Source organism: Lissotriton helveticus, chromosome 2_2, assembly GCF_964261635.1.
Source record: "Lissotriton helveticus chromosome 2_2, aLisHel1.1, whole genome shotgun sequence".
NCBI lineage: Eukaryota > Metazoa > Chordata > Amphibia > Caudata > Salamandridae > Lissotriton > Lissotriton helveticus.
The window spans coordinates 111394852-111415614 of NC_136060.1; the positions used below are offsets into that span (position 1 = coordinate 111394852).

The window sequence follows — 20763 nt, forward strand, 5'->3', positions numbered from 1 at the left end:
TAAAAACCTGACTTACCTGTTTATCCAATGGGAGGTGGATTTTCAGGTTAAGTCCCCAAATGGGCACAAAGATGTATTTTGCGCTAAGAAAATAGCCTTAATATTCAAGCAGTGCAAGCAGCCGTTCGCTAAATGTGCTCTTAGAGTACGATTTTCCCCCCAAATTACTCCTAATTACGTGACCAGAAGCAAGCCCGTTATTATCCGTAATTCCGAGTCAAAGAGTAATGCAGAATCACTGAAATTACTCTGATTACTCCGATGTAATTGAAATTCTGCCCAGGCCTCATGTAAAGTATATTTTACTACCAATTAGTCTCTAGGTGTAATTGTGAACTTGGGCAAAAAGGTGGGTAGCTGCTAACAACTCACTTTCTGCAGGGTAAGTGTTCCTTTACCAACAACCCTCCCAAATATCTTTAGAAGAACCAACATTCAGTTGGAGGCTTAAAATGTCTGTTTCTTTGACATATTCCTGCTTTGAGCCCAGTGCTTTCGGGTTGTTCTTTGGCAATCATGAGTATCCCATTCCAGTGCATTATTTTCAACCCTGCATAACAGAGTATAGAATTCAAAGGGAAATACTGAGTCAAATATGGCCTGCAATGAACATTCATTTGTCATGCATCATTTTCGAAAATATGCTTTTTGTGAACTGAAGGCAGACACTTAAGGTTCAAGAGACCGCATACTGGCAACAAGAATGAAAACTATTGCAACTAGCATGTTCCTTGATGTTATAGAGGGAGGGTGAATATGGGAATCGGAATATACTTCTTGACCTCACCTGTACAAAATATTTATGAGGGCAACCGTTTTCTAAATCTCAATTCAACTTCTGAGGTGCACGCAAATTTAGGAGTCTATCCTTTGTTTCCTTTGTCCCTAGACCAAATAAGATAATGATTAAATATGTATTTTTTCGTTTCTAAAAACAGTTGCGATTGTTACTTTACTCAGCACTGGTGTTTTCTTCTATTTCAGGATTTTGACCCTATTCTAGGAAATTTATTACAAGAGCAATACAATGCCTTGAGTGACTTTATCAGGTAAAAGTTGATATATATGTGTATATTCTTCTATTTGTTAAACCCTGTATTTTCAAACAAGTATAGAACAAGTGAGAAACAGCAGATGCACTATATAATTGAATCATTTTATTCAGTGTTGATTAAATGTAGCTTTATATACAGCATAAATACGATGCATGGGTGCCTGTGTCATTTTTATTTATGTGTACATATAGTCACTGAAAAAACGAAGGTGACAGGCACGTTATAATTAGGTTAGGATTTTACACATACTAAACCATGGAAATTCAGTAGTTATAGTTATTTAAGGTAACTATAACTCGATACCCAAGGTAACCATAACTCGCGACCCCATCAAGCACAGTTTTTCACCAATAATTTCACTGTAAATGTTGCAGTGATAGTATCAATGATGTCATCTGTGATGTCATCAGTCATCTAATATGTGGGGTAATTAGTACTGCAGGGTCAGGGCGTTAGTTATAGTTATCTTAGGGCACATGAATGGGTGCACGAGTGGCTCTGTGGGTCTGTGAGTGGGTGTGTGAGTGGCTTCATGGGTGTGTATGTGGGTGTGTGTGTGTGAATGGATGTGTGAGTACCTCTGTGGTTCTGTGAGTGGATGTGCAAGATGTTCTGAGGGTCTCGGAGTGGGTGTGTGAGTGGCTGAAAGATTGTGTAAGTGGGCATGGTGTTACTGGTTTTCTGGGTCTCTGAGTGGGTGTGTGAGCGGCTGTATGGGTGTGTGAGTGGTTTTCTGGGTCTCTGGTAGGTATGTAGATGAATGTATGGATGTGTGAGTTGGTGTGTGATTGTTTGTGTGGGTGTGTAAGTGGGTGTGTGAGTGCATGTGTGATTGGCTGTGTTCATTGGTGAGTGGGTTTGTGGTGAGTGCGTTTTTGGGTCTCTGAGGGGACATGTGAGGAGCTGTATAGATGTGTGAGTGGATGGATGTGTGGGTGTGTTAGTGAGTGTGTGTATGTTTTGTTTAAATTGGGATCTGGATCCTCGGATCCATTGAAGATTCACATGGGGGATCACGCTGAGCACAGCGTGTATCTTCAAATCCTCATGAGCACCAAACAAACCTTTTTGGGCAATTTGTTGCCCACAAGGGGTTCCTTGCACACACCTCCATCAGTCCCACAAGGTCTTGACCCCTTATATCCTATTTATTCACCCCCCGAGAAGCAGTATCCCGATTGGCAAAATGGTGTCTGCAACTTTTCTTTCAGGTTGCGGCCAGCCAATCACAGTATTGCTGTTGGCTCGTGCATCTGCAGATCCACTGTGTTGGATCCATATCTCTAGATATACATCCAAAACTACTGAACAGATTTACACCAAGTTACAAAAGGCACTTTTTCTGGACCAAGATCTATCTTTCAGTCAAATTTGGTGTAATTCCATTCAGTGGTTCGGGCTGTAGTTGTTTCTAAAATCCATATGGGAAATTGCATGGGGAAAAACTTGTTTTTCTCAGCCCCTGCTTGACGAATCGTCCCGAAACCTTTCAAACAGCAACTGAAATGACTTGCACACTAGGGTTGCAAATTTAATGTAGATTCACAAAACGCTTCAAAGTTTATAGCAAAACAAAAAATGCTTTTCCCATGGAAACAAGGTCATCACCAGTGACAGTCCTGGGGTGCTCTGACCTCAGAGCTGGTAACCCCTGATCCACTGGTCCTTCCACTGGGGACTGCATCCCCCCACACCCTTCTATCTGGACTCATGCCCTCTCCCAACTGGACACCAGAGCTGGAGGAATGCTAGTTACAGCAGTCTCCCCCAGCTCAACTGACACCTTGGGATCCCCCTCAGGGGGAACAGGCCCCCCTCTTGGTGTTCCCTTATGGAACCAACCAGGCTTTGCGACTGGGTTTCGTGCACCTCGAGACAGAGCCCCCCACTCCTTCTCCTCTGAGACAGGACATGGGACCCTAAACCCCTCCCATTACTCTGGGACATATCTGGGTCACCACAACCTTCCTCTACCTCACTTGGTTGGGGAAAAACGGAGCCACCTCCTTCAGTATCACTCCCAGATGTTTCTTCAGACCCTGTGGAATCCACCAAAAAGTCTGCCTCCAGTGTGAGCTCCCTCGGGTCAGAGAACTCACACTCCTCCAGGTGCATAGCTCTGGAAAACAGGGATGTAAATTATGCTCTCCACCAATTGAATCACACAGCCCACACAGGTGCTAACCAAGCTACGCTTTGCCTCACCATTCAGTGCCTCACATAAGTACCCCACATCACTCTTCTGAGACTGGGAAGACAGTGTCTGACTGTCTCTGTTGCTTAACTCACACTCTTCTGGCTGGTCTCCACACTCACATACCAGGACTTCTACCATGGGGGAACCCTTCTCCCAGCACCTCTCTTCTAGAGCGAGTAAAGTGTCCCTCCCACCACTTGGAATATGATACCCTATGCCAGTACCCCAATCCAGTTCAGGTACATTGCGCACCACTGGAGCTACCTCACAAACCTGAACCCCCTGGTGTATGTTAACCCCCTCCTTCAAGCCAGATGCCACATCTCCGGATGTATGTACTTTTTCCTCAGCACTAGATGACACCTTCTTGCTGCCACCATCTGAGCTGGACTCCACATCCAGCCCAGCCAAGCTCACTTCCTGAGCTACACACATTTCCTTTTCTTGGGTTAAGGCCCTCTTGGCCTCAGCCCTGTTGAGCTCCTCGTCAAGCTCTCTCAGCCTTTGCTCACAAGCTAGAAGCCAGACATCTTTTTCTGTTTGTTCCTCACTTTCAGAGAAGTCCTTCTCCTCAGACTCAACTGGTAATGTTGGCCCCCAGCGGGGTAGCTCATACTGAAATAGGGCTGCCTCTAGATTGTCCCGGGACCTTCTCTTCACAGGCAGCCTTTTTTCCTTTCAGAACACATGTAGCTCCCCATTGTATAGATGGAGATGTATCTAAAGAAATAGAGGGACTGGGGGTTATTAGGTCCAGCATAGATGCCCCTTTGAATACGTAATACAAGAAGGTATGCAGTTCCTGAAGGAAAGAGAGGAGAGGACAGGGGACTAGTCGCTCATCAGTCCAAGGTATAGGGGGGCAGGGATTCTCCTATAGGAATTAGGGCATTCACACACCCGGCTGGTTGTCAACTTCATCATAGGGCGTGCTCCTTTTCAGATTTTTTATTCCTAAATGCCGTTAGGTGTTGTGTGGGTATAGGGCCTTGTCGTCTAGATGAATATGAAAAGTGTAGATGCTCAGTGTGATAAAAAAAAATGGGATATGGAGGTATTCCAGAATATACTTTAATCAGCGAATCCTCCACACCCAAACTAAAAATACTGGTGGCACACTGCTGAAATAATGTTCAGAAGTGGCACAAGTTATACGGTCAACATGTTTCTTGCCTGAGTTGTCCTAAGAGCAAATGGTGAGGAACACGATCTATAATGTAGCAGTTTTAAGACCGCGAAACCCGTGATGGCTGGGTTCAAAAGGAACTATCTAAGACCTATTTTAAGATTTTGTTTATGGCAATATATTTCAAGAACAGTTGTTCAATACACTGTGCCTGGATTAATGTTTTTCTGCATTATAAATCTTATGAGGTGTTGTTCCTATAAAAACTATACAGGATCTATACTTTTGGACAACATACACTGTAGTATTGGTGTCAGACTGATTCTAAACACCCCCACAGGGTATGTTAGCCTTCTGTATCAGCTCGCTCACAGTGCCACTATAATCTCCCCTTACTAAGGAGAGAATAGTTCTTGGCAACCATCGAACATGACAACCCTGATCCCTCAGGATCGTGGAAACAATATGCAACTTTTAGCTCAGTCACTCACGCATACTCAGTTAGTCTCAGAGAGATACACAGAATAAACGTACTCTGAATTTTCAATAAGTATTTAGCAGCAGCAACATTCAAGAGACAGTAACCTAGATAAATGATTAGAAGCACTATGAAAGTAAACAGATGGTAAATTTCTACCTTCTTGCAATATTCATGAATACATACGAGTATATAAAATACATGATAATAAAATGATGCGTACTCCGACAATGCCATTCTAACTAGATGTTCCTAAGTGTACCTAGCAAGTGTGTAGGTGTTACACCAAGAATCCCTCTAGGATCAAATCAACCCCATTACCTGAAGTGAGAGACTGTGGGACCCCGTCCTGGTTTCGGGTTGGACACCCCACAAGGAATGTTAGACCACTGCGAGCTGGAGTGTCTGCATGCAGGAACCTCAGCGTCTTTGCGTCAGTGTGTCGGCCGGGAAGTCCTGGTCTCCTCTTTCTATATTAGTAAGATGAGTTGTATACATAGCCGTAGGTCTCCCCAGGGGTCCTACCTCGTTGTATTACTTTGTCAGAATTAGGATGATGTCATGAATCAACTTTGTACATAGATATTATTAGACCTGGCATCATTGGAGTGGGTCTCCCTTCCTCTCTACTCTCCCTATCTTTTATATTGGCTGGATTTAGATGTTCTTGGCATCGTGCCACTGCTACTCAGTGCCACAGCGCAAATGCTCCCTGTATGTAAATGACTGTATGAATAAGGATAACGATAATAGCTACATCGGTGTAGCCTGTTTCAATAGTGCGTTACCCTCCATTTCACTGTCGCTACTGCGAAACGATCCATTCTCATAGGCCGGGATGGGCTGTTTAAAGATTCTTTCTATCATCCTATCGGGCCCTAGGAACCTGATAGGAACCTTGAGTTTGATATCTATATGCTCAGGACATTGAGGGGCACCTTTTAGTAAGAACCGTTTATATATTACATGTTTTGAAATACCTTTCCTGAAAACGTGGTAGTTTCTTACCTAAGCTTTACTGTAGGCTGTTGCGAGTATGTGTATTGGCTGTCTGGTTTAGGAGCAGCAGGGCCAGCTGGGTCAGACCTGGCTGGAGAGAGAGATCATTATTCAGAGCATGGGGAGGGGTGACTCTTTGATCCGAGCAGGGCCGTGCCTGGCAAGGTGAATGATGGCTCCACCTCCCACTGGGTTTCTGATAGCAGACCCCCTCATTCTGAAAGGGCAGGATGTCGCCTTGTAAAGCAAGTTCTCCCTGACCCTACCGAACTGGTCCTGACCGGAGTCAGTGATTTGCAACCTTGGAGAACTAAGACGTTTTAGGTATACAATGCTGCTCTGGAACTTTGGCCAAGTGTGTTCCTTCTGGATGTCAAGACGAAATTTGTCCGAGTGAACAGAGGAAGGGACTTTGCAACTTTCATGAAGCTTGCCGAAGAAACTACCCGAGGGCCTAAATTGAGAGCGCCTCCTGCAGAAGTTTCAGAGACATTAGACTTAACCCCGTCAGCCATCAGAATTCCTGTGCGAGGAGTTCTGCTTGCAGGTGAGGCCTCCGTCGAGTAATCCGGAGCCTCTACTTCTACTGTGAGGGCCTCGGACTGGGCAATTCTGAACTTTTGCTAAACCTGTGCAGGCTTCTGCAGCTAGGAGAGAGCTGTCGCAGCTGAGAGCCCGCCTGAATCAAAATTGAGACTTTCTAAACTTTTGCTGAACCTGTGTGGGCCGCGGCAGCTAAGAGAGAGCTGCCACCGCTGAGTGCTCGTCTTGCTCTGAACCGTGGAACCTTTTTGCTAAACCTGTGTGGACCGCTGCAGCTAAGAAGAGAGCTGCCGCCGCTGAGAGCCCGCCTAAATCTGTATCTTTAAACCTTTCACTGGATCCGTGTGGACCGCTGCAGCTGAGAGAGAGAGCTGCCGCCGCTGAGCGCCTACCTGAATCTGCACCTTCAGACCTTCCACTGAATCTGCGTGGACCACTGCAGTTGAGAGAGAGCTGTGGCCACTGAGCGTCCACCGTGGTGCCCACCTGGTTGAGACCATCCTTTGTCGTGCGGACTGCCGCAGCTGAGAGAGAGCTGCTGCCGCTGAGTGCCCGCACCCTTTGCCATTTTGCATCACAGTGATTTGTCCCATGGGCTACAGCAGCCAAGAGGGAGCTCTAGCCACTGAGGGCCCACACCCTTTGCTACTGTGCTCCATTGTAAATTGTCCGGTGGGCCTCCGCAGCCAAGAGAGAGCTGAAGCCGCTGAAGGCCCATACCCTTTGCCACTGTGCACCATCGTGATTTGTCCTGTGGGCCGCCGCAGCCAAGAGAGGGTTGCTTCCGCTGAGTGTCCACACCCTTTGCTACTGTGCATCATCGTGATTTGTCCCTTGGGCTGCCGCAGCCAAGAGAGGGCTGTAGTCGCTGAGTGCCCACACCCTTTGCTCATGCGCATCATAGTGATTTGTCGTGTGGGCCGCTGCATTCAAGAGAGAGCTGTAGCCGCTGAATGCCCACACCCTGTGCTATTTTGCATCCTCGTAATTTGCCCCGCGGGCCGCTGCAGGTAAGAGAGAGCCGTGGCCGCTGAGCGCCCACCCCATTGACAACTTTGAATCCTCGTAATTTGCCCTATGGGCCGCTGCAACTAAGAGGGAGCTGTGGCCGCCTACACCGTTGACAACTTTGCATCCTTGGGGCTTGTCCTGTGGGCCGCCACAGCTAAAAGAGAGCTGCTGCCGCTGTGAGCCCACCACACAGCTGCACGACGAGAGTCCTCACCTCCACCAGCCCGGGCCACTGCAGGCGCATGCTGCTGCAACTGAGCGCCCGCCTGTCCCCGAGTACCCAAACCACTGTGAGTGCACGCTGCGGACCTCAGCCTCCAAGACTTGTGGTCGCTGGGAGTCCACCTATCACCGTCTCTGATTCGTCCAGAAGCTGAGTGCTGTATTCCCTTCCAACGACAGGTATCTGGTGTGCAACGGGTCGCGTGGGCCCCGGCCCTGAACTCAGTCAGTGTCACGCTTTGGGTGAATACGTTGTTGTCTCTTTGAGTCCCTACAGGTTGACATAAATTATAGTTGTTGAAACGCTTTAAGAGCTTTGAGGTAACTGTTAGATAAAGATATTATTTTTCCATATCTACCCGAGTTGTGTCCTTTTGTGGTGTCATTACTGCCTTATTGTACGTGGCCATAAATGCTTCACACACTGCATCTGAGATAGGCCTAACTGCTCGTGCTACATTACCACAGGGTTGAGCAGGGGTTACCAAAGGGGGTAGCCCACTTGCCCTGACTTAGGAAGAAGGGTCCCAATTAGGACATTGGCGCTAGCCATTGCCAACTAGAAACCCCCATTTCTAACAGATAATATACAGGAGATGGTAGTCCTGCTGTGCTTCCAAGAATCCTCATGCATAATGTATGAGATTTTGAAATAGTGTCATATCTAAGTAAAAGATCAGTCCCTATAAACCGTTATGTATGTAAGGTAGAGAAGAATATAGGTGAAGGGTTACGATGTTACCTGGGCCTATATTAGGGTACCTATATAGAATATAACAGAGACTGATCTTAAAAAATATTTGTACAATATGCTTTGATTGTACACACATTGAATTTCCTTATGATAATTGTTCATGAAACAAATGGATAACAAATAAAATTGTGAAAGATCATATTTATCTAGTAAATCGTTTTTTCTGTTGCTCCCCATTGAAAAACAAGGTTTGAACTTTGAAACGTATAGGTTGGTTGTGTTAACAACAAACAGTGGTTTTGAGCGAGTGCGGTGCTTCTTACATCCTTAACCCATGAAGTTGAAAGATATATATATATATATATATATATATATATATTACCTACTAGCAATCGCCAGTAGGTAGTTATAGTTAGGACCTAGTTGCCATAGGAAAATCACAACATTCTATTCCCAATAACTTTGGAGGCGATTGACGAATCTTTGCGAAATTTCCAAAACTTATGGCCCACTCCGGTTCGCTCCTATCCTGAAAGTTTCGGGGTGATTCGGCCAACGGGGGCTGAGAAAAAAGGGGGTCCCAAAACGTGTTTTCTCCATGCAATTTTCCATAGGAAACTTTAGACACAGATACAGCCCGAACTGCTGAACAGAATTACACCAAATTTGGAAAAAAGGTAGCCCTTGGTTCAGAAAGAGCCCTTTTTGTCAAATGATGTAAATTCGTTCAGTAGTTTTTAAAATATTAATGGAAAAATAAATATATATATCTGGGCGGAGCCTAACCACACATCTCATCGTGAGATATGATTGGCTGTCAGCACTTCATCCACAAGTGTTGGCAGCCATCTTTGGACCAATATACATGATAGCACCTCATTGAAAAGCATTACAGTTAATAGAAAGTTTTAAGATTTAATTTAATTATAAATCATTTGTTGATGGTACCATACTCATTTTAGGAATTGTGGTGTGTTCTAAGGTGATTTTACCATGTGAAAAAGCCTTCTGCTGGGATATCATGAATCATGCTTGAGAGAAAACTATTTTCTCATGCTTTTCCCACAGAGGTTTGGAAGGTGATCTATAAGCTAAACTGAGAGCATATTTTCTGTAAATTTACTTTATCTTTCTCAGTCATGTGAGAATGAAGTATGACATTCTCAGTAAAACATGTACATCCCACAAGGGCAAAGACTGTCAGTTGATTCCTATGTGTTCTACTGCAGCTTCCCAGAGTGTTCTAAAGAACAACTAGAGCGCTAACAGTCCTACTTATGACAAAAGTATGGCACACCTGAAGCCATCTTGATTGGAATAAACTTGTAACACTTAAAACATTTAATTTAAAAAGGAACACAATGAGGGGGTTCATTTTGCCATAGAAATTATGATTAGTGCTGAAGAAAGAAAAATTAGGGCACATTTTGAGTGACTTCTCAAATCCTCTTCTATTTCATTAAAACATTCTGACATGCAGACTGAAACATGCACTTTTAATACCAGCAGCAGACTTCCATGGTGAGCAGTAGCTTTACTACAGTGATCCCATATTTGCGACATTCCGGCCAGTAACCCGCATAGAGGTAGAGCGAACTCTGACTAAAATGAAAAGCGGATCTCCTCTGGACCCAGCACCCATCAGATTCCTCAAAACCGTGGCCCCTGTCATCATTCCCACGGTCATGGAGCTTATCAACAGCTCGCTCGCCCAGGGATCTGTCCCTGACAGCTGGAAAAGTGCGGTGGTAAAGGCACTTTTAAAAAAAACCCAGCTTGATCTAGCGGACATGTCAAACTATCGTCCAATATCACTACTCCCCGGAATCAGCAAGGTAGCCGAGAAATTGGTCAACGAACAATTATCTCAGTACTTTGAGACCAACAACATACTACGGCGATCCCAGACTGGATACCGCCCGGGTCATGGCACAGACACCGCCCTTCTTGCCGTTATCGAGGAGGCAAGGCGCATCCTGGATTCAGGAGGGTCAGTGGCAGTGATCCTCCTGGATCTCAGCGCAGCCTTCGACACAGTCAACCACCGTGTCCTCCTCCATCGACTTGCAGCAGCAGGGCTCACCGGGACGGCACTCAGCTGGATTGAATCCTTCCTCACTGGGCGCACGTTCCAGGTATGGGACGACAATCACCATTCATCCACCCTTCCCCTCACAAGCGGGGTCCCTCAGGGTTCTTTCCTGAGCCCGACGCTTTTTAATGCATATATGGCCCCCCTTGAGGACGTGGTGACACCATTTGACATAAAAATGGTAAGCTACGCTGATGACACTCAACTGGTCATCTCCTTATCCCAACTAGTCGACCACCCAGAGAACCTGACCAACTGCCTCACAGACATCCACAGTTGGATGAGTGACTCATCCTTAAAATTAAATGGGTCAAAGACGGAAGTGATGCTCCTGGGGAAACAATGGACGACCATCCCTCCAGCACTCTGGCCCGATGTATTCGGAGAAATCCCCCCCCCGAAGCGTGAAATCAAGACCCTCGGCGTATGGCTCAAACCAGAGCTTTCTATGAAGACGCAAGCAGCCAAAACCTCGGGTATCTGTTTCGGGCTCATGCGCACGACCCGCAAAATTCTCCCCTTACTACCACCTGCTTCCAGGAAACTGCTTATCCAGGGGCTAGTATTGTCTCGCCTGGACTATAGCAACATGGTCTACCTGGGAGCCCCTGAGGCCACCTTGACGAGACTGCAGCGTACACAGAACGCTGCAGCACGTCTGCTCACCAACCTTCCCCCTAGAGTGTCCGCCAGACCTGCCCTCAGGGATCTGCACTGGCTCCCTGTGCGCCAAAGGGTGCATTTCAAAGCCATGTGCACGACACACAAGCTGATCAACGGATCCGGTCCAGCGATACTCAGCAGCATGATCACTCACTACAAAGCACCCAGATCCCTACGATCCGAGAATGAGCACCTGGCTAACATCCCCAGATTCAAAAAGACACGCACAGGAGGACGACGCTTTTCTGTCCAAGCAGCCACTGGATGGAACGCCTTTCCACGTTCCCTCAGACTTGAACCCAACTACCTGGTATTTCGAAAAAAATTGAAAACACACCTATTTCCCAATTAAACGTCCTTCCTCCCTCCTTCTCCCTCAACTGGATTACAACTCCTATAGCGCGGGGATGCCCTTGGGTCACCAGGCGCTTTACAAATCGCTATTAAATTAAATTAAAATTAAAATGAGCAACTAGAGTGCTAACATTCAGAATTTATGACAAATGTGTGACATATCTGAATACCTGAAAGCATTTCCTACTGAGGAGACTGCAGTAAATGAGGAAATTAGGAAACTTCATAACAAATACATTTCCCAAGATGGCCACCAGAGACAAAAGAGCCCAAATGTAGCACAAATATCACCCAGATATATCCTACATGTAGCCCAATGACAGAAGTGTGCAAAACACTTTTTATTTTTTGTGTTTTTTCAGTTTTATATAGTGCAGACTTGTCAGGTATTGGAGTGCTTTACATGAGCATTGGTTACATCACACAAGAACAAATTCATTTTGGTTTTAGACATGAGGAGATTAAGTGATTTGACCAGAATCACAGAATGTTGAGCTGAAGCAGAAACTCCAAAGGCTGCAGCTCTGGAAGTAACACCACATCCTCTCCCCTAAGTGCAACATTTAGTCAAGTGGTCAACTGGACAAAAAACCATAAAGATAACAAATAATTTAAAAGTGCTTTGTCGCTATTTGAAAACTCAGAACATATGTCCTCATTTTAGTTTTTTAGAGCACTAACCATAATTTGATGCAAATAAGACCCTCTTATATATGTAATTTCTAAAGGAAATGCTCTAATTATTACAGTTTTGATTACATCAAGATGACCTCAGGCGATCCACACTTTTGTAATAAATATGGAATGTTAGCAATCTAGTTGTTCATTAGGATACTGTTCAGAGGCAGAGACCAGGGACATGGACTCTGAAAATTAAAGGCAGGTAGGAGGGTGCAGAGGCAGCAATTTGACCACAATGGGCAGGCAGGAAGGGCAGCGGCAGCACAACAGACTATGGAGGGCAGTGGAAAGGGGAGTATGGGCAACAAATCAACAATACAGGACTGGCAAGAGAGGCTGAAGCAATATAATAGACCATTGTGGGCAGAAGGAAGAGGCAGTGGTAGTACAACCATACATGCCCACAGACCAGATTCAGCCAGGAAACGTCCAATGTTTTTAAGCCCAAATGGGCTTTATTTGAATTGTCTCCTATCTACAATCTCCTCTTTTTCAATGTAAGTCAAGGGGGGAAATCAATACCCCATTTTTTTTCAAAATCTCCCTCTTACCAAGTTCAAAATGTTAGCAAGTATGGTACATTGGACCATGGAAGGCAGGAGGGATTGGGGTAGGGACATGAACTCGGATAACAGAGGACAGGAGGGACATGGAGAGGTGCACCAAACTGACCCTACAGGGCAGGCATCAGGGTTTGCAGCAGCACAATACACCACACAGGGCATGTGGGACGGAAGTGCAACACAACAATCCATAGAAAGCAATAGGGAGGGGTCAGGACCATGCACATGGGCAACAGAGAACGGAGTGGAAAGAGGCAAGGGTAGCTAGCTGACCATAATGGACAGACAGGAGAGAAAGCTGGAGCATAACGGACAATAAAGGGCAGGAGGGACGGACCTGGGGCATTACAATGGAACTGACAAGCCAGGAGGGACGGAATAGGGGTCTGCACAGGAAAACAGAGGGCTGGGGGCAAGGGGGCGGGGCAGGAGCAGCAAGATGACCATGGAGGTCAGGCAGGATGGGCACTAGAAGCAAGACACACCATGGAGAGCAACAGTGAGACTATAATGGCATACACACAGACCATGGAGGGTAGGTCGTAGGGGGTCAATGACAGCTTGCTGACCACACAGGGAAGGTGGGAGGGCCATGGCAGCACAGAAGACCATGCATGGCAAGCAGGAGGGTTATTGGCAGCTCAGGGGCTATGATGGGCAAGAAGGAGGGTGCAGGGGCATGCACAAAGGACCATCGAGGATAGAAGGGAGGGTTAAGACCTGGGCACAGACAAGAGAATTCAGGGAGAGGGTCTCACAACAGACCATGTGGGGCAAGCAGGAGGAGCAGTTTCAGCACAACAGACCAGAGAGGGCAGAAGGGTGTGGCAGTAAAATGGACCATGGGGGACAGGAGGAAGGGGATAGGGGCATGGAATGTGGACAGGCAGGGTGCAGTTGGCAGATACAGGTTACAGACATCTGACAATGCTAGGCAGGTGGGAGGGGAGTGGCAGCTCAACAGAACACTCAGAGTAGATAGGAGTGGCAGGTCCATGGAACATGGTAGGCAAAAAGGATGGAGCAGGAGCATGCACACAGACATCGGAGGGCAGGGGGTAGGAGAATAGCGGCAGCAAGCTAAGCACAGAGGCAAAGCAGGAGGTCAATGATGGAGCATGGAATTGGGCAACAGAGGGCAGAAGGAGTGGACTGGTACATCATGCCAAATGGAGATCAGTGGCAGCATATCAGACCATGCATGGCAGGAGAGAGGAGGCTAGTCCATGGATTCAGACAACAGAGGATAGGGAGGAGGTGGATGGGGCAGCAATCTAACTGTTCAGAGAAGGCAGGAAGGACAGTAGCAGAACAACGGCCACTCAGGGCTGTAATAAGGGAGCAGGGACAGGGACATGGACTTGGACAATGGATGGCTAGGAGGAGGGAAGGCAGGAGCATCAAGCTTTGGTGGGGGCAGCACAGTGCCAGACCCTGCTTCCAACCCCCACCATCCATTGTGATATGCTACTTACTTAACACAAAAAAAACCTAGAAATTTGCTGAAAAAAACAAATATTACAGGGATGGTATAGTTAGACTCAGATTTCATTCATACACAACCAGTGAAATGAAGCAGTTATAGTTACCTGAGCTAACTATAACTTACACCCCCGCAATGTACTGCTAATGACCTCAGACATTACTTCCTTAATGACATGGTCAGTTACATCACTCATGACATCACTCATGACATCTCAAATGAGCTGTCAATTGAATGGAACTATAATCGCTAGAACTTTATTTAGGGATAGTGTGTGTATATTAACACCCCTTTTTTCTTTATTTCGTCTAAGAACCATTATAATACGCAACGTGCCCAGATTAATATGGCCGATAGCCTTTCCCTTTAAAGTAATGTGTAGTCCATTGTTTAGTATGTTTATTATGAATACGTCATGTTGACGAACATACAGGTATGGCGGTCACTGGGCAAGATATGCTGAAATGACATTGTGTGCATATTAACACTTGTTTTCTTTTCTTTATTGTATCAATTCCTGAATTTTCACATCTTGACCAGGCCAATATGGCTGGCAGTTTTTTGGCTTAAAGTAATATGTAGTCCTTTGTTAATGTTGGCAACTTTAGGTAATTTGTACATTTAAATAAGGATGCTACAATGACGTCTTGTATCGTTATCAAGGCTTGGATGAGCCGAAACGTGTGGATCACGTCCTTTGCAGATTATATACTTCCAAACTACAACCTGAGTGCTTATTCCTTCCTTGTATGAGTAAGAGGAGATTAAATACATATATATAAAATTCACTGAAAAAAACACATTATAGTTAGAAATTAGCATTTAAAAAACCTCAGAAATTCACTGAAAAAAACACAGGTTTCATAGACGTCATAGTTAGTTGGACATTCCACTCGTACAAAACAAGAGAAATTCAGCTGTTATAGTTAGTTGTGCTAACTATAACTCACGCCCCCGCAAGGCACTGCTGATGACGTCACATATTACATCACTCATGACATGGTCAGTGACATCACTGATGACATCTCAGATGACATCACTGATGACATCATCCACGTGATCATCTGATGCACCTCCTCACACCCTAAAATACAGACTACCATTCTTGAAACATAGACACACCAATACTAGTAGAGGTACAATATTCTGTGCACTATGCATACAGACCTCTAACCAGCTACATACTATTGATACGCTCGTCTAAATACACAGTTGGTAACTATGCAATCTAGGAATCCTTCTGTCTGTCCCATGCACATTTCCCCATTCACCCATCCAGCACTATCTACGTATCCTATCACTCCACCAATAACTAAGCACTTATAAATTCAGCGTGCACTTTCTTTGCAACACTGAAATTACTCCAGTTATTAGTCGTATACTTAAGGAATGGCGTAGTCACTAACACAAGTGCAGGTACAATATTTTGTACACTATGAATGCACACCTCTAACCAGCTGCAAACTATTGATACACTCTTCTAAATACCGAGTTAGTACCTGTGCAGTGTAGGAATCCTCCTGTCTGTCCCATGCAGTTCTCCAATCACCCATCCAGCACTATCTACTTATCCTATTACTCCACCAATACCTAAGCACTTATAAATTCACTATACACTATGTTTGTAATACTGTAATTGTTCTAGTTACTAGTCATGAACTTATGGAATAGCCTAGCTACTAACACAAGTACAGCTATAATATTGTGTGCACTATCCTAGCAGAACTCTAACTAGCTACATACTATTGATACACTCTTCTAAATACCCAGTTAGTACTCATGCAGTGTAGGAATCGTCCAGTCTGTCCCATGCACTTCTTTAATCACTTATCTACCACTATCTACTTATCCTATCACTCCACCAATACGTAAGCACTTCTAAATTAAGTGTTCACTCTGTTTGCAGTACTGTCATCATTACAGTTACTAGTGGTATTCTTATAAAAATGACCTAGGCACCAACACAAGTACCCGTGAAATATTCTGTGCATAATCCCTAAAAATCTCTATGCAGATACATACTACTGGTCCACTCCATTAAATACTGAAGAAGTACCCATGTAGCGTAGGATACCTCCTGTCCGTCTCATTCAATTCGTCAATCACCCATCCAGCACTATGTTCTTATTGTATCAGTCTGCTAATGCCTAAGCACTTATGGGGCAGATTTACAAGCACCCTGCGCCACCAGTACGTCACTTTTGTAACGAAGTGATGGCGCCAGGCACTCCTTCATATTTACAAGGAGATGAAAAGCCACCCTGCGTGGTTTTTCCTCTCCTTGTGAATACGACCCCTTCTTACACAGAACTTTGCGTTGAAGGGACGTTCAATAGGTGTTGCTGTGGGTGTTCCCACGCAACACCCATAGAACAAGACACATCTACAGATTTATGAGAAATCGTAAATCTGGAGATGTGTGTGAATGCTGCGCCATCCTAGACGGGTGTAACAAGGCGCAACGAGGAGAATTGTTTTCATTTCTCCTCATTTTTCTCTCTTTCAATGCATGATGCTGTCCACAGCATACATTGAAAGAGGAAAATGCCTTTACTGATTGTTATTGTGCCGGAAGGTGTCCCTTCCTGCACAAAAACAAACTCCGCACAACACAGATATCCTTGCAGCATGGTGCAAGGGAGCCTGTGTCACTGCATGGCTGCAGTGTGTGCAGCAGTGCAGAGGGGAGCACAGAGTTGCAACATATTCATGTACATATGTCACATCCCTGTGCCTCAGAAGTGCCACAGCGACCGTTGACCCTGCCTCCAGGCTAGGTCGCCCCCACGCGCTGCTGCCTACCTCCTAGCCTCCTGTGCTGGTGAGATCACCCGCTGCCTGCCTGCTGATTGCCACCGCCGCTGCCTGCCTTGGACGGCCCAGCCGCCGCTGAGCCGCCCACCTCCTGATTTTCGTCCTTCCGGCCGCTGCCTCCCTGCGGCCCGCCCACCTCCAGCCCATTCATCGCCATGCTCCCGCCACCCAGCTGCTCCTCCCTCCCGGTCCCACACTTAAGGGGGCCGCGAAGCAGGCGAAGGGAGCGACCGTTGACCCTGCCTCCAGGCTAGGTCGCCCCCACGTGCTGCTGCCTACCTGCCAGCCTCCTGTGCCGGTGAGATCACCCGCTGCCTGCCTGCTGATTCCTACCGCCACTGCCTGCCTTGGATGGCCCAGCCGCCGCTGAGCCGCCCACCTCCTGATTTACGTCCTTCCCGCTGCTGCCTCCCTGCGGCTCCGCCCCACTCCAGCCCATTCGCCTCCCCGCTCCCGCCACCCAGCTGCTCCTCCCTACCGGTTCCACACTTATGGAGGCCGCGCAGCGGGCGTGCCGCTGGCGCGTCTAATACTCGCCTAAGGCAAGCCCGTCTGCGCCCGTTCGTGCCTGGACCGCGCCCAGCGCCAGGACCCCTGGCCCCCGACGATGCCAGCCCACGCGACGGACTTACGACGACGCCACCCTCAACGCACTCAACGCCGGCCAAAACCCCGCCTGCTACCGGGCCAACCCGAAACGCACCCACGGACCCTTCACCTGCCAAGACTGCAAATTTACCTGCCTTCGGACCTGCACCGCACCCGCAAGGCCAGGCACCAGCAACAATCACCTCAAGTGCATCCTGCTCAACACCCGCTCCGTCCACAGGCACGCCGTCGAACTCTGGAACCTCCTTGACACAACATCACCAGATGTCGCCTTCTTCACAGAAACCTGGATGAACGCCTCCTCAACCCCCGACATCGCTATAGCCATCCCGGAGGGCTACAAGATCACCCGAAGGGACCGCGTCAACCAAACCGGAGGAGGCATCGCCATCGTCCACAAAAACACCATCCGAATCACGACCAACACCGACGACACCCTCACTGCCGCCGAGCACCTCCACTTTCAGATACACACCAACCCCAAGACCACCCTCAGAGGCACTCTCGTCTACAGACCCCAAGGACCACGCACACAATTCAGCGAAGCCATCGCAGACTTCATCAGCCAGCGCGCCCTTACCTCCTCAGACTACACCCTCCTAGGAGACCACAACTTCCACCTGGAGAATAACAATGACAGCAACACCGTCGCTCTCATGGACAACCTCGCCAACCTCGGACTCAAGCAACTGGTGAACACCCCCACCCACTACACCGGTCACACACTAGACCCCATCTTCTCCTCCAGCAAGCACATCTCCTTCAGCCACTCCACCGGACTACACTGGACAGATGCAAGATCTCCGCCGACCAACTCACCACCTCCCTCAGCCAGTACCCTCCCACCAACACGAGGGACCCCAACGAAGCAGCCGGAACCTCACACAGTGGCTCACCAACTGCGCCGATGACCTCGCGCCTCTGAAGAACCCTCCCAGCAGACCCGGCAGCAAGAAAGCCTCATGGTTCACCAACGACCTCAAATACTCCAAGAAAACCTGCCGCACTCTCGAGAATGCCTGGCGCCACGACCAGACAACGGAGAACATGACAGCCCTCAAGAACGCAACCCGCAAACACCACCAGCTGATCCGCACCACCAAAAGGACAACATTCAAAGACAACAACACCTACAACAGCAAGGAACTCTTCAACATCGTTAAAGAGCTCTCCAACCCCAGCGCCTGCAACAACGACATCACACCCTCGCAAGACCTCTGCGACTCACTCGCCTCGTTCTTTCACCGCAAGATCGCTGACATACACAACAGCTTCGGAGCACAGACCACGCACCCAACCACCGAACCAGCGCCCCCCACCACCACTCTCTGCAACTGGACCCCGGTCAGCACCTAAGACACCACCCGCACGATTAACACCATCCACTCCGGCTCCCTCACCGACCCCTGTCCACACCACATCTTCAACAAAGCCGACTCCTTCATTGCACCCCAACTCCGGGACATCATTAACAGCTCCTTTGCATCCACCACCTTCCCGGAGAGCTGGAAACATGCCGAGCTCAGCGCCCTCTTGAAGAAACCCACCGCGGACCCCACGGACCTCAAGAACTTCCACCCCATTTTGCTCCTCCCTTTTCCTGCCAAAGTCATCGAGAAGACCGTCAACAAACAACTCTCCGCCTTTCTCGAGACAAACGGATCCCTCGACCCCTCGCAGTCCGGGTTCCGAGCAAACCACAGCACCGAGACCGCCCTCATCGCAGCTACTGACGACATCAGGTCCCTGCTCGACAACGGGGAAACAGCGGCACTCATCGACACCGTATGTCACCGCACCCTGATACAACGCCTCAGCAACACCAGAATCCAAGGAATGGCCCTGGAGTGGATCATCTTGCTCCTCGCCGGAAGAACCCAGAGAGTCCGCCTCCCCCCGTTCCGATCCGCGGCCACCGAAGTCATCTGCGGCTTTCCGCAAGGATCCTCGCTCAGCCCCACCCTCTTCAACACCTACATGAGCCCCCTCGCAGCCATCGCACGCCAACACAACCTAAACATCATCTCCTACGCCGACGACACCCAGCTGATCCTCTCCCTCACCAACGACCCCGCCACCACCAGAGCCAACCTCCAGGAAGGAATGAAGGACGTCGCGGAATGGATGAAGCTCAGCCGTCTGAAACTGAACAAGACGGAAGTCCTCATCCTGGGACCTTCTCCCTCTGCCTGGGATGACTCCTGGTGGCCCCATGCCCTGGGCACCACCCCTAAGCCAACGGACCATGCTCGCAACCTGGGCTTCATCTTGGACTCCTCCCTCACGATGTCCAAGCAAGTCAACGCCGTCTCGTCATCCTGCTTTAACACCCTGCGCATGCTCCGAAAGATCTTCCGGTGGATCCCCACCGAAACCAGGAAGACGGTCACCCAGGCCCTCGTCACCAGCCTACTGGACTACGGGAACGCCCTCTACGCCCGAACCACAGCCAAACTCCAGAAAAGACTCCAGCGCATACAGAACGCTTCTGCACGACTCATCCTGGACATCCCTCGTCACAGCCATATCTCTGCCCATCTGAGGGACCTGCACTGGCTCCCCGTCAACAAGAGGATCAGGTTCAGACTCCTCACCCGCTCTCCACGACATGGGCCCTAAGTACCTCAACAGCCGCATCGCATTCTACACACCCACTCGCCAGCTCCGTTCTGCCAGCCTCGCCCTTGCCCCGTTCCACGTATTTGCAGATCCACCGCCGGAGGAAGATCCTTCTCCTACCTGGCGGCCAAGACATAGAACTCCCTCCCCACCCACCTACGGCTGACCCAGGATCATCTCTCCTTCAGGAAACAACTCAAGACCTGGCTGTTCGAGCAGTAGCGACTCCCCCTCCCCCCAGCGCCTTGAGACCCTAGCGGGTGAGTAGCGTGCTCTACAAATTTCATGATTGATTGATTGATTGATTGACTGTGCAGTGCAGCTAAAGAGCTTGCAGTGTCATGCTGCAGTACTTCCTCATAAATCTTCACCTATAAATTCACCATACACTACTAATGCATTCTTTCCGTCAATCATGCTGTATACATATATTCAACCAAACTTTTACACATTACCTTGCATTTATAATTCTTTCTTTAACCAGATAAGGTAGTTCTGATAAGAACTTTTTTTTCTTTTCTATTTTTTTCTTATTTTTTTTAACAGTTTTGTATTGTTTT

At 47.8% G+C, this 20763-nt stretch overlaps 1 protein-coding gene across 1 annotated transcript in view; it reads left to right on the forward strand.

Moving 5' to 3' along the window:
- LOC144821751 (uncharacterized) overlaps positions 1-20763 on the forward strand; it is a 1041341-nt gene that overhangs the window by 377896 nt on the left and 642682 nt on the right. Inside the window, exon 8 of the mRNA XM_078678951.1 lies at positions 985-1049. Coding sequence (XP_078535077.1) covers positions 985-1049 — 65 coding nt within the window. The remainder of the gene's footprint in view (positions 1-984; positions 1050-20763) is intronic.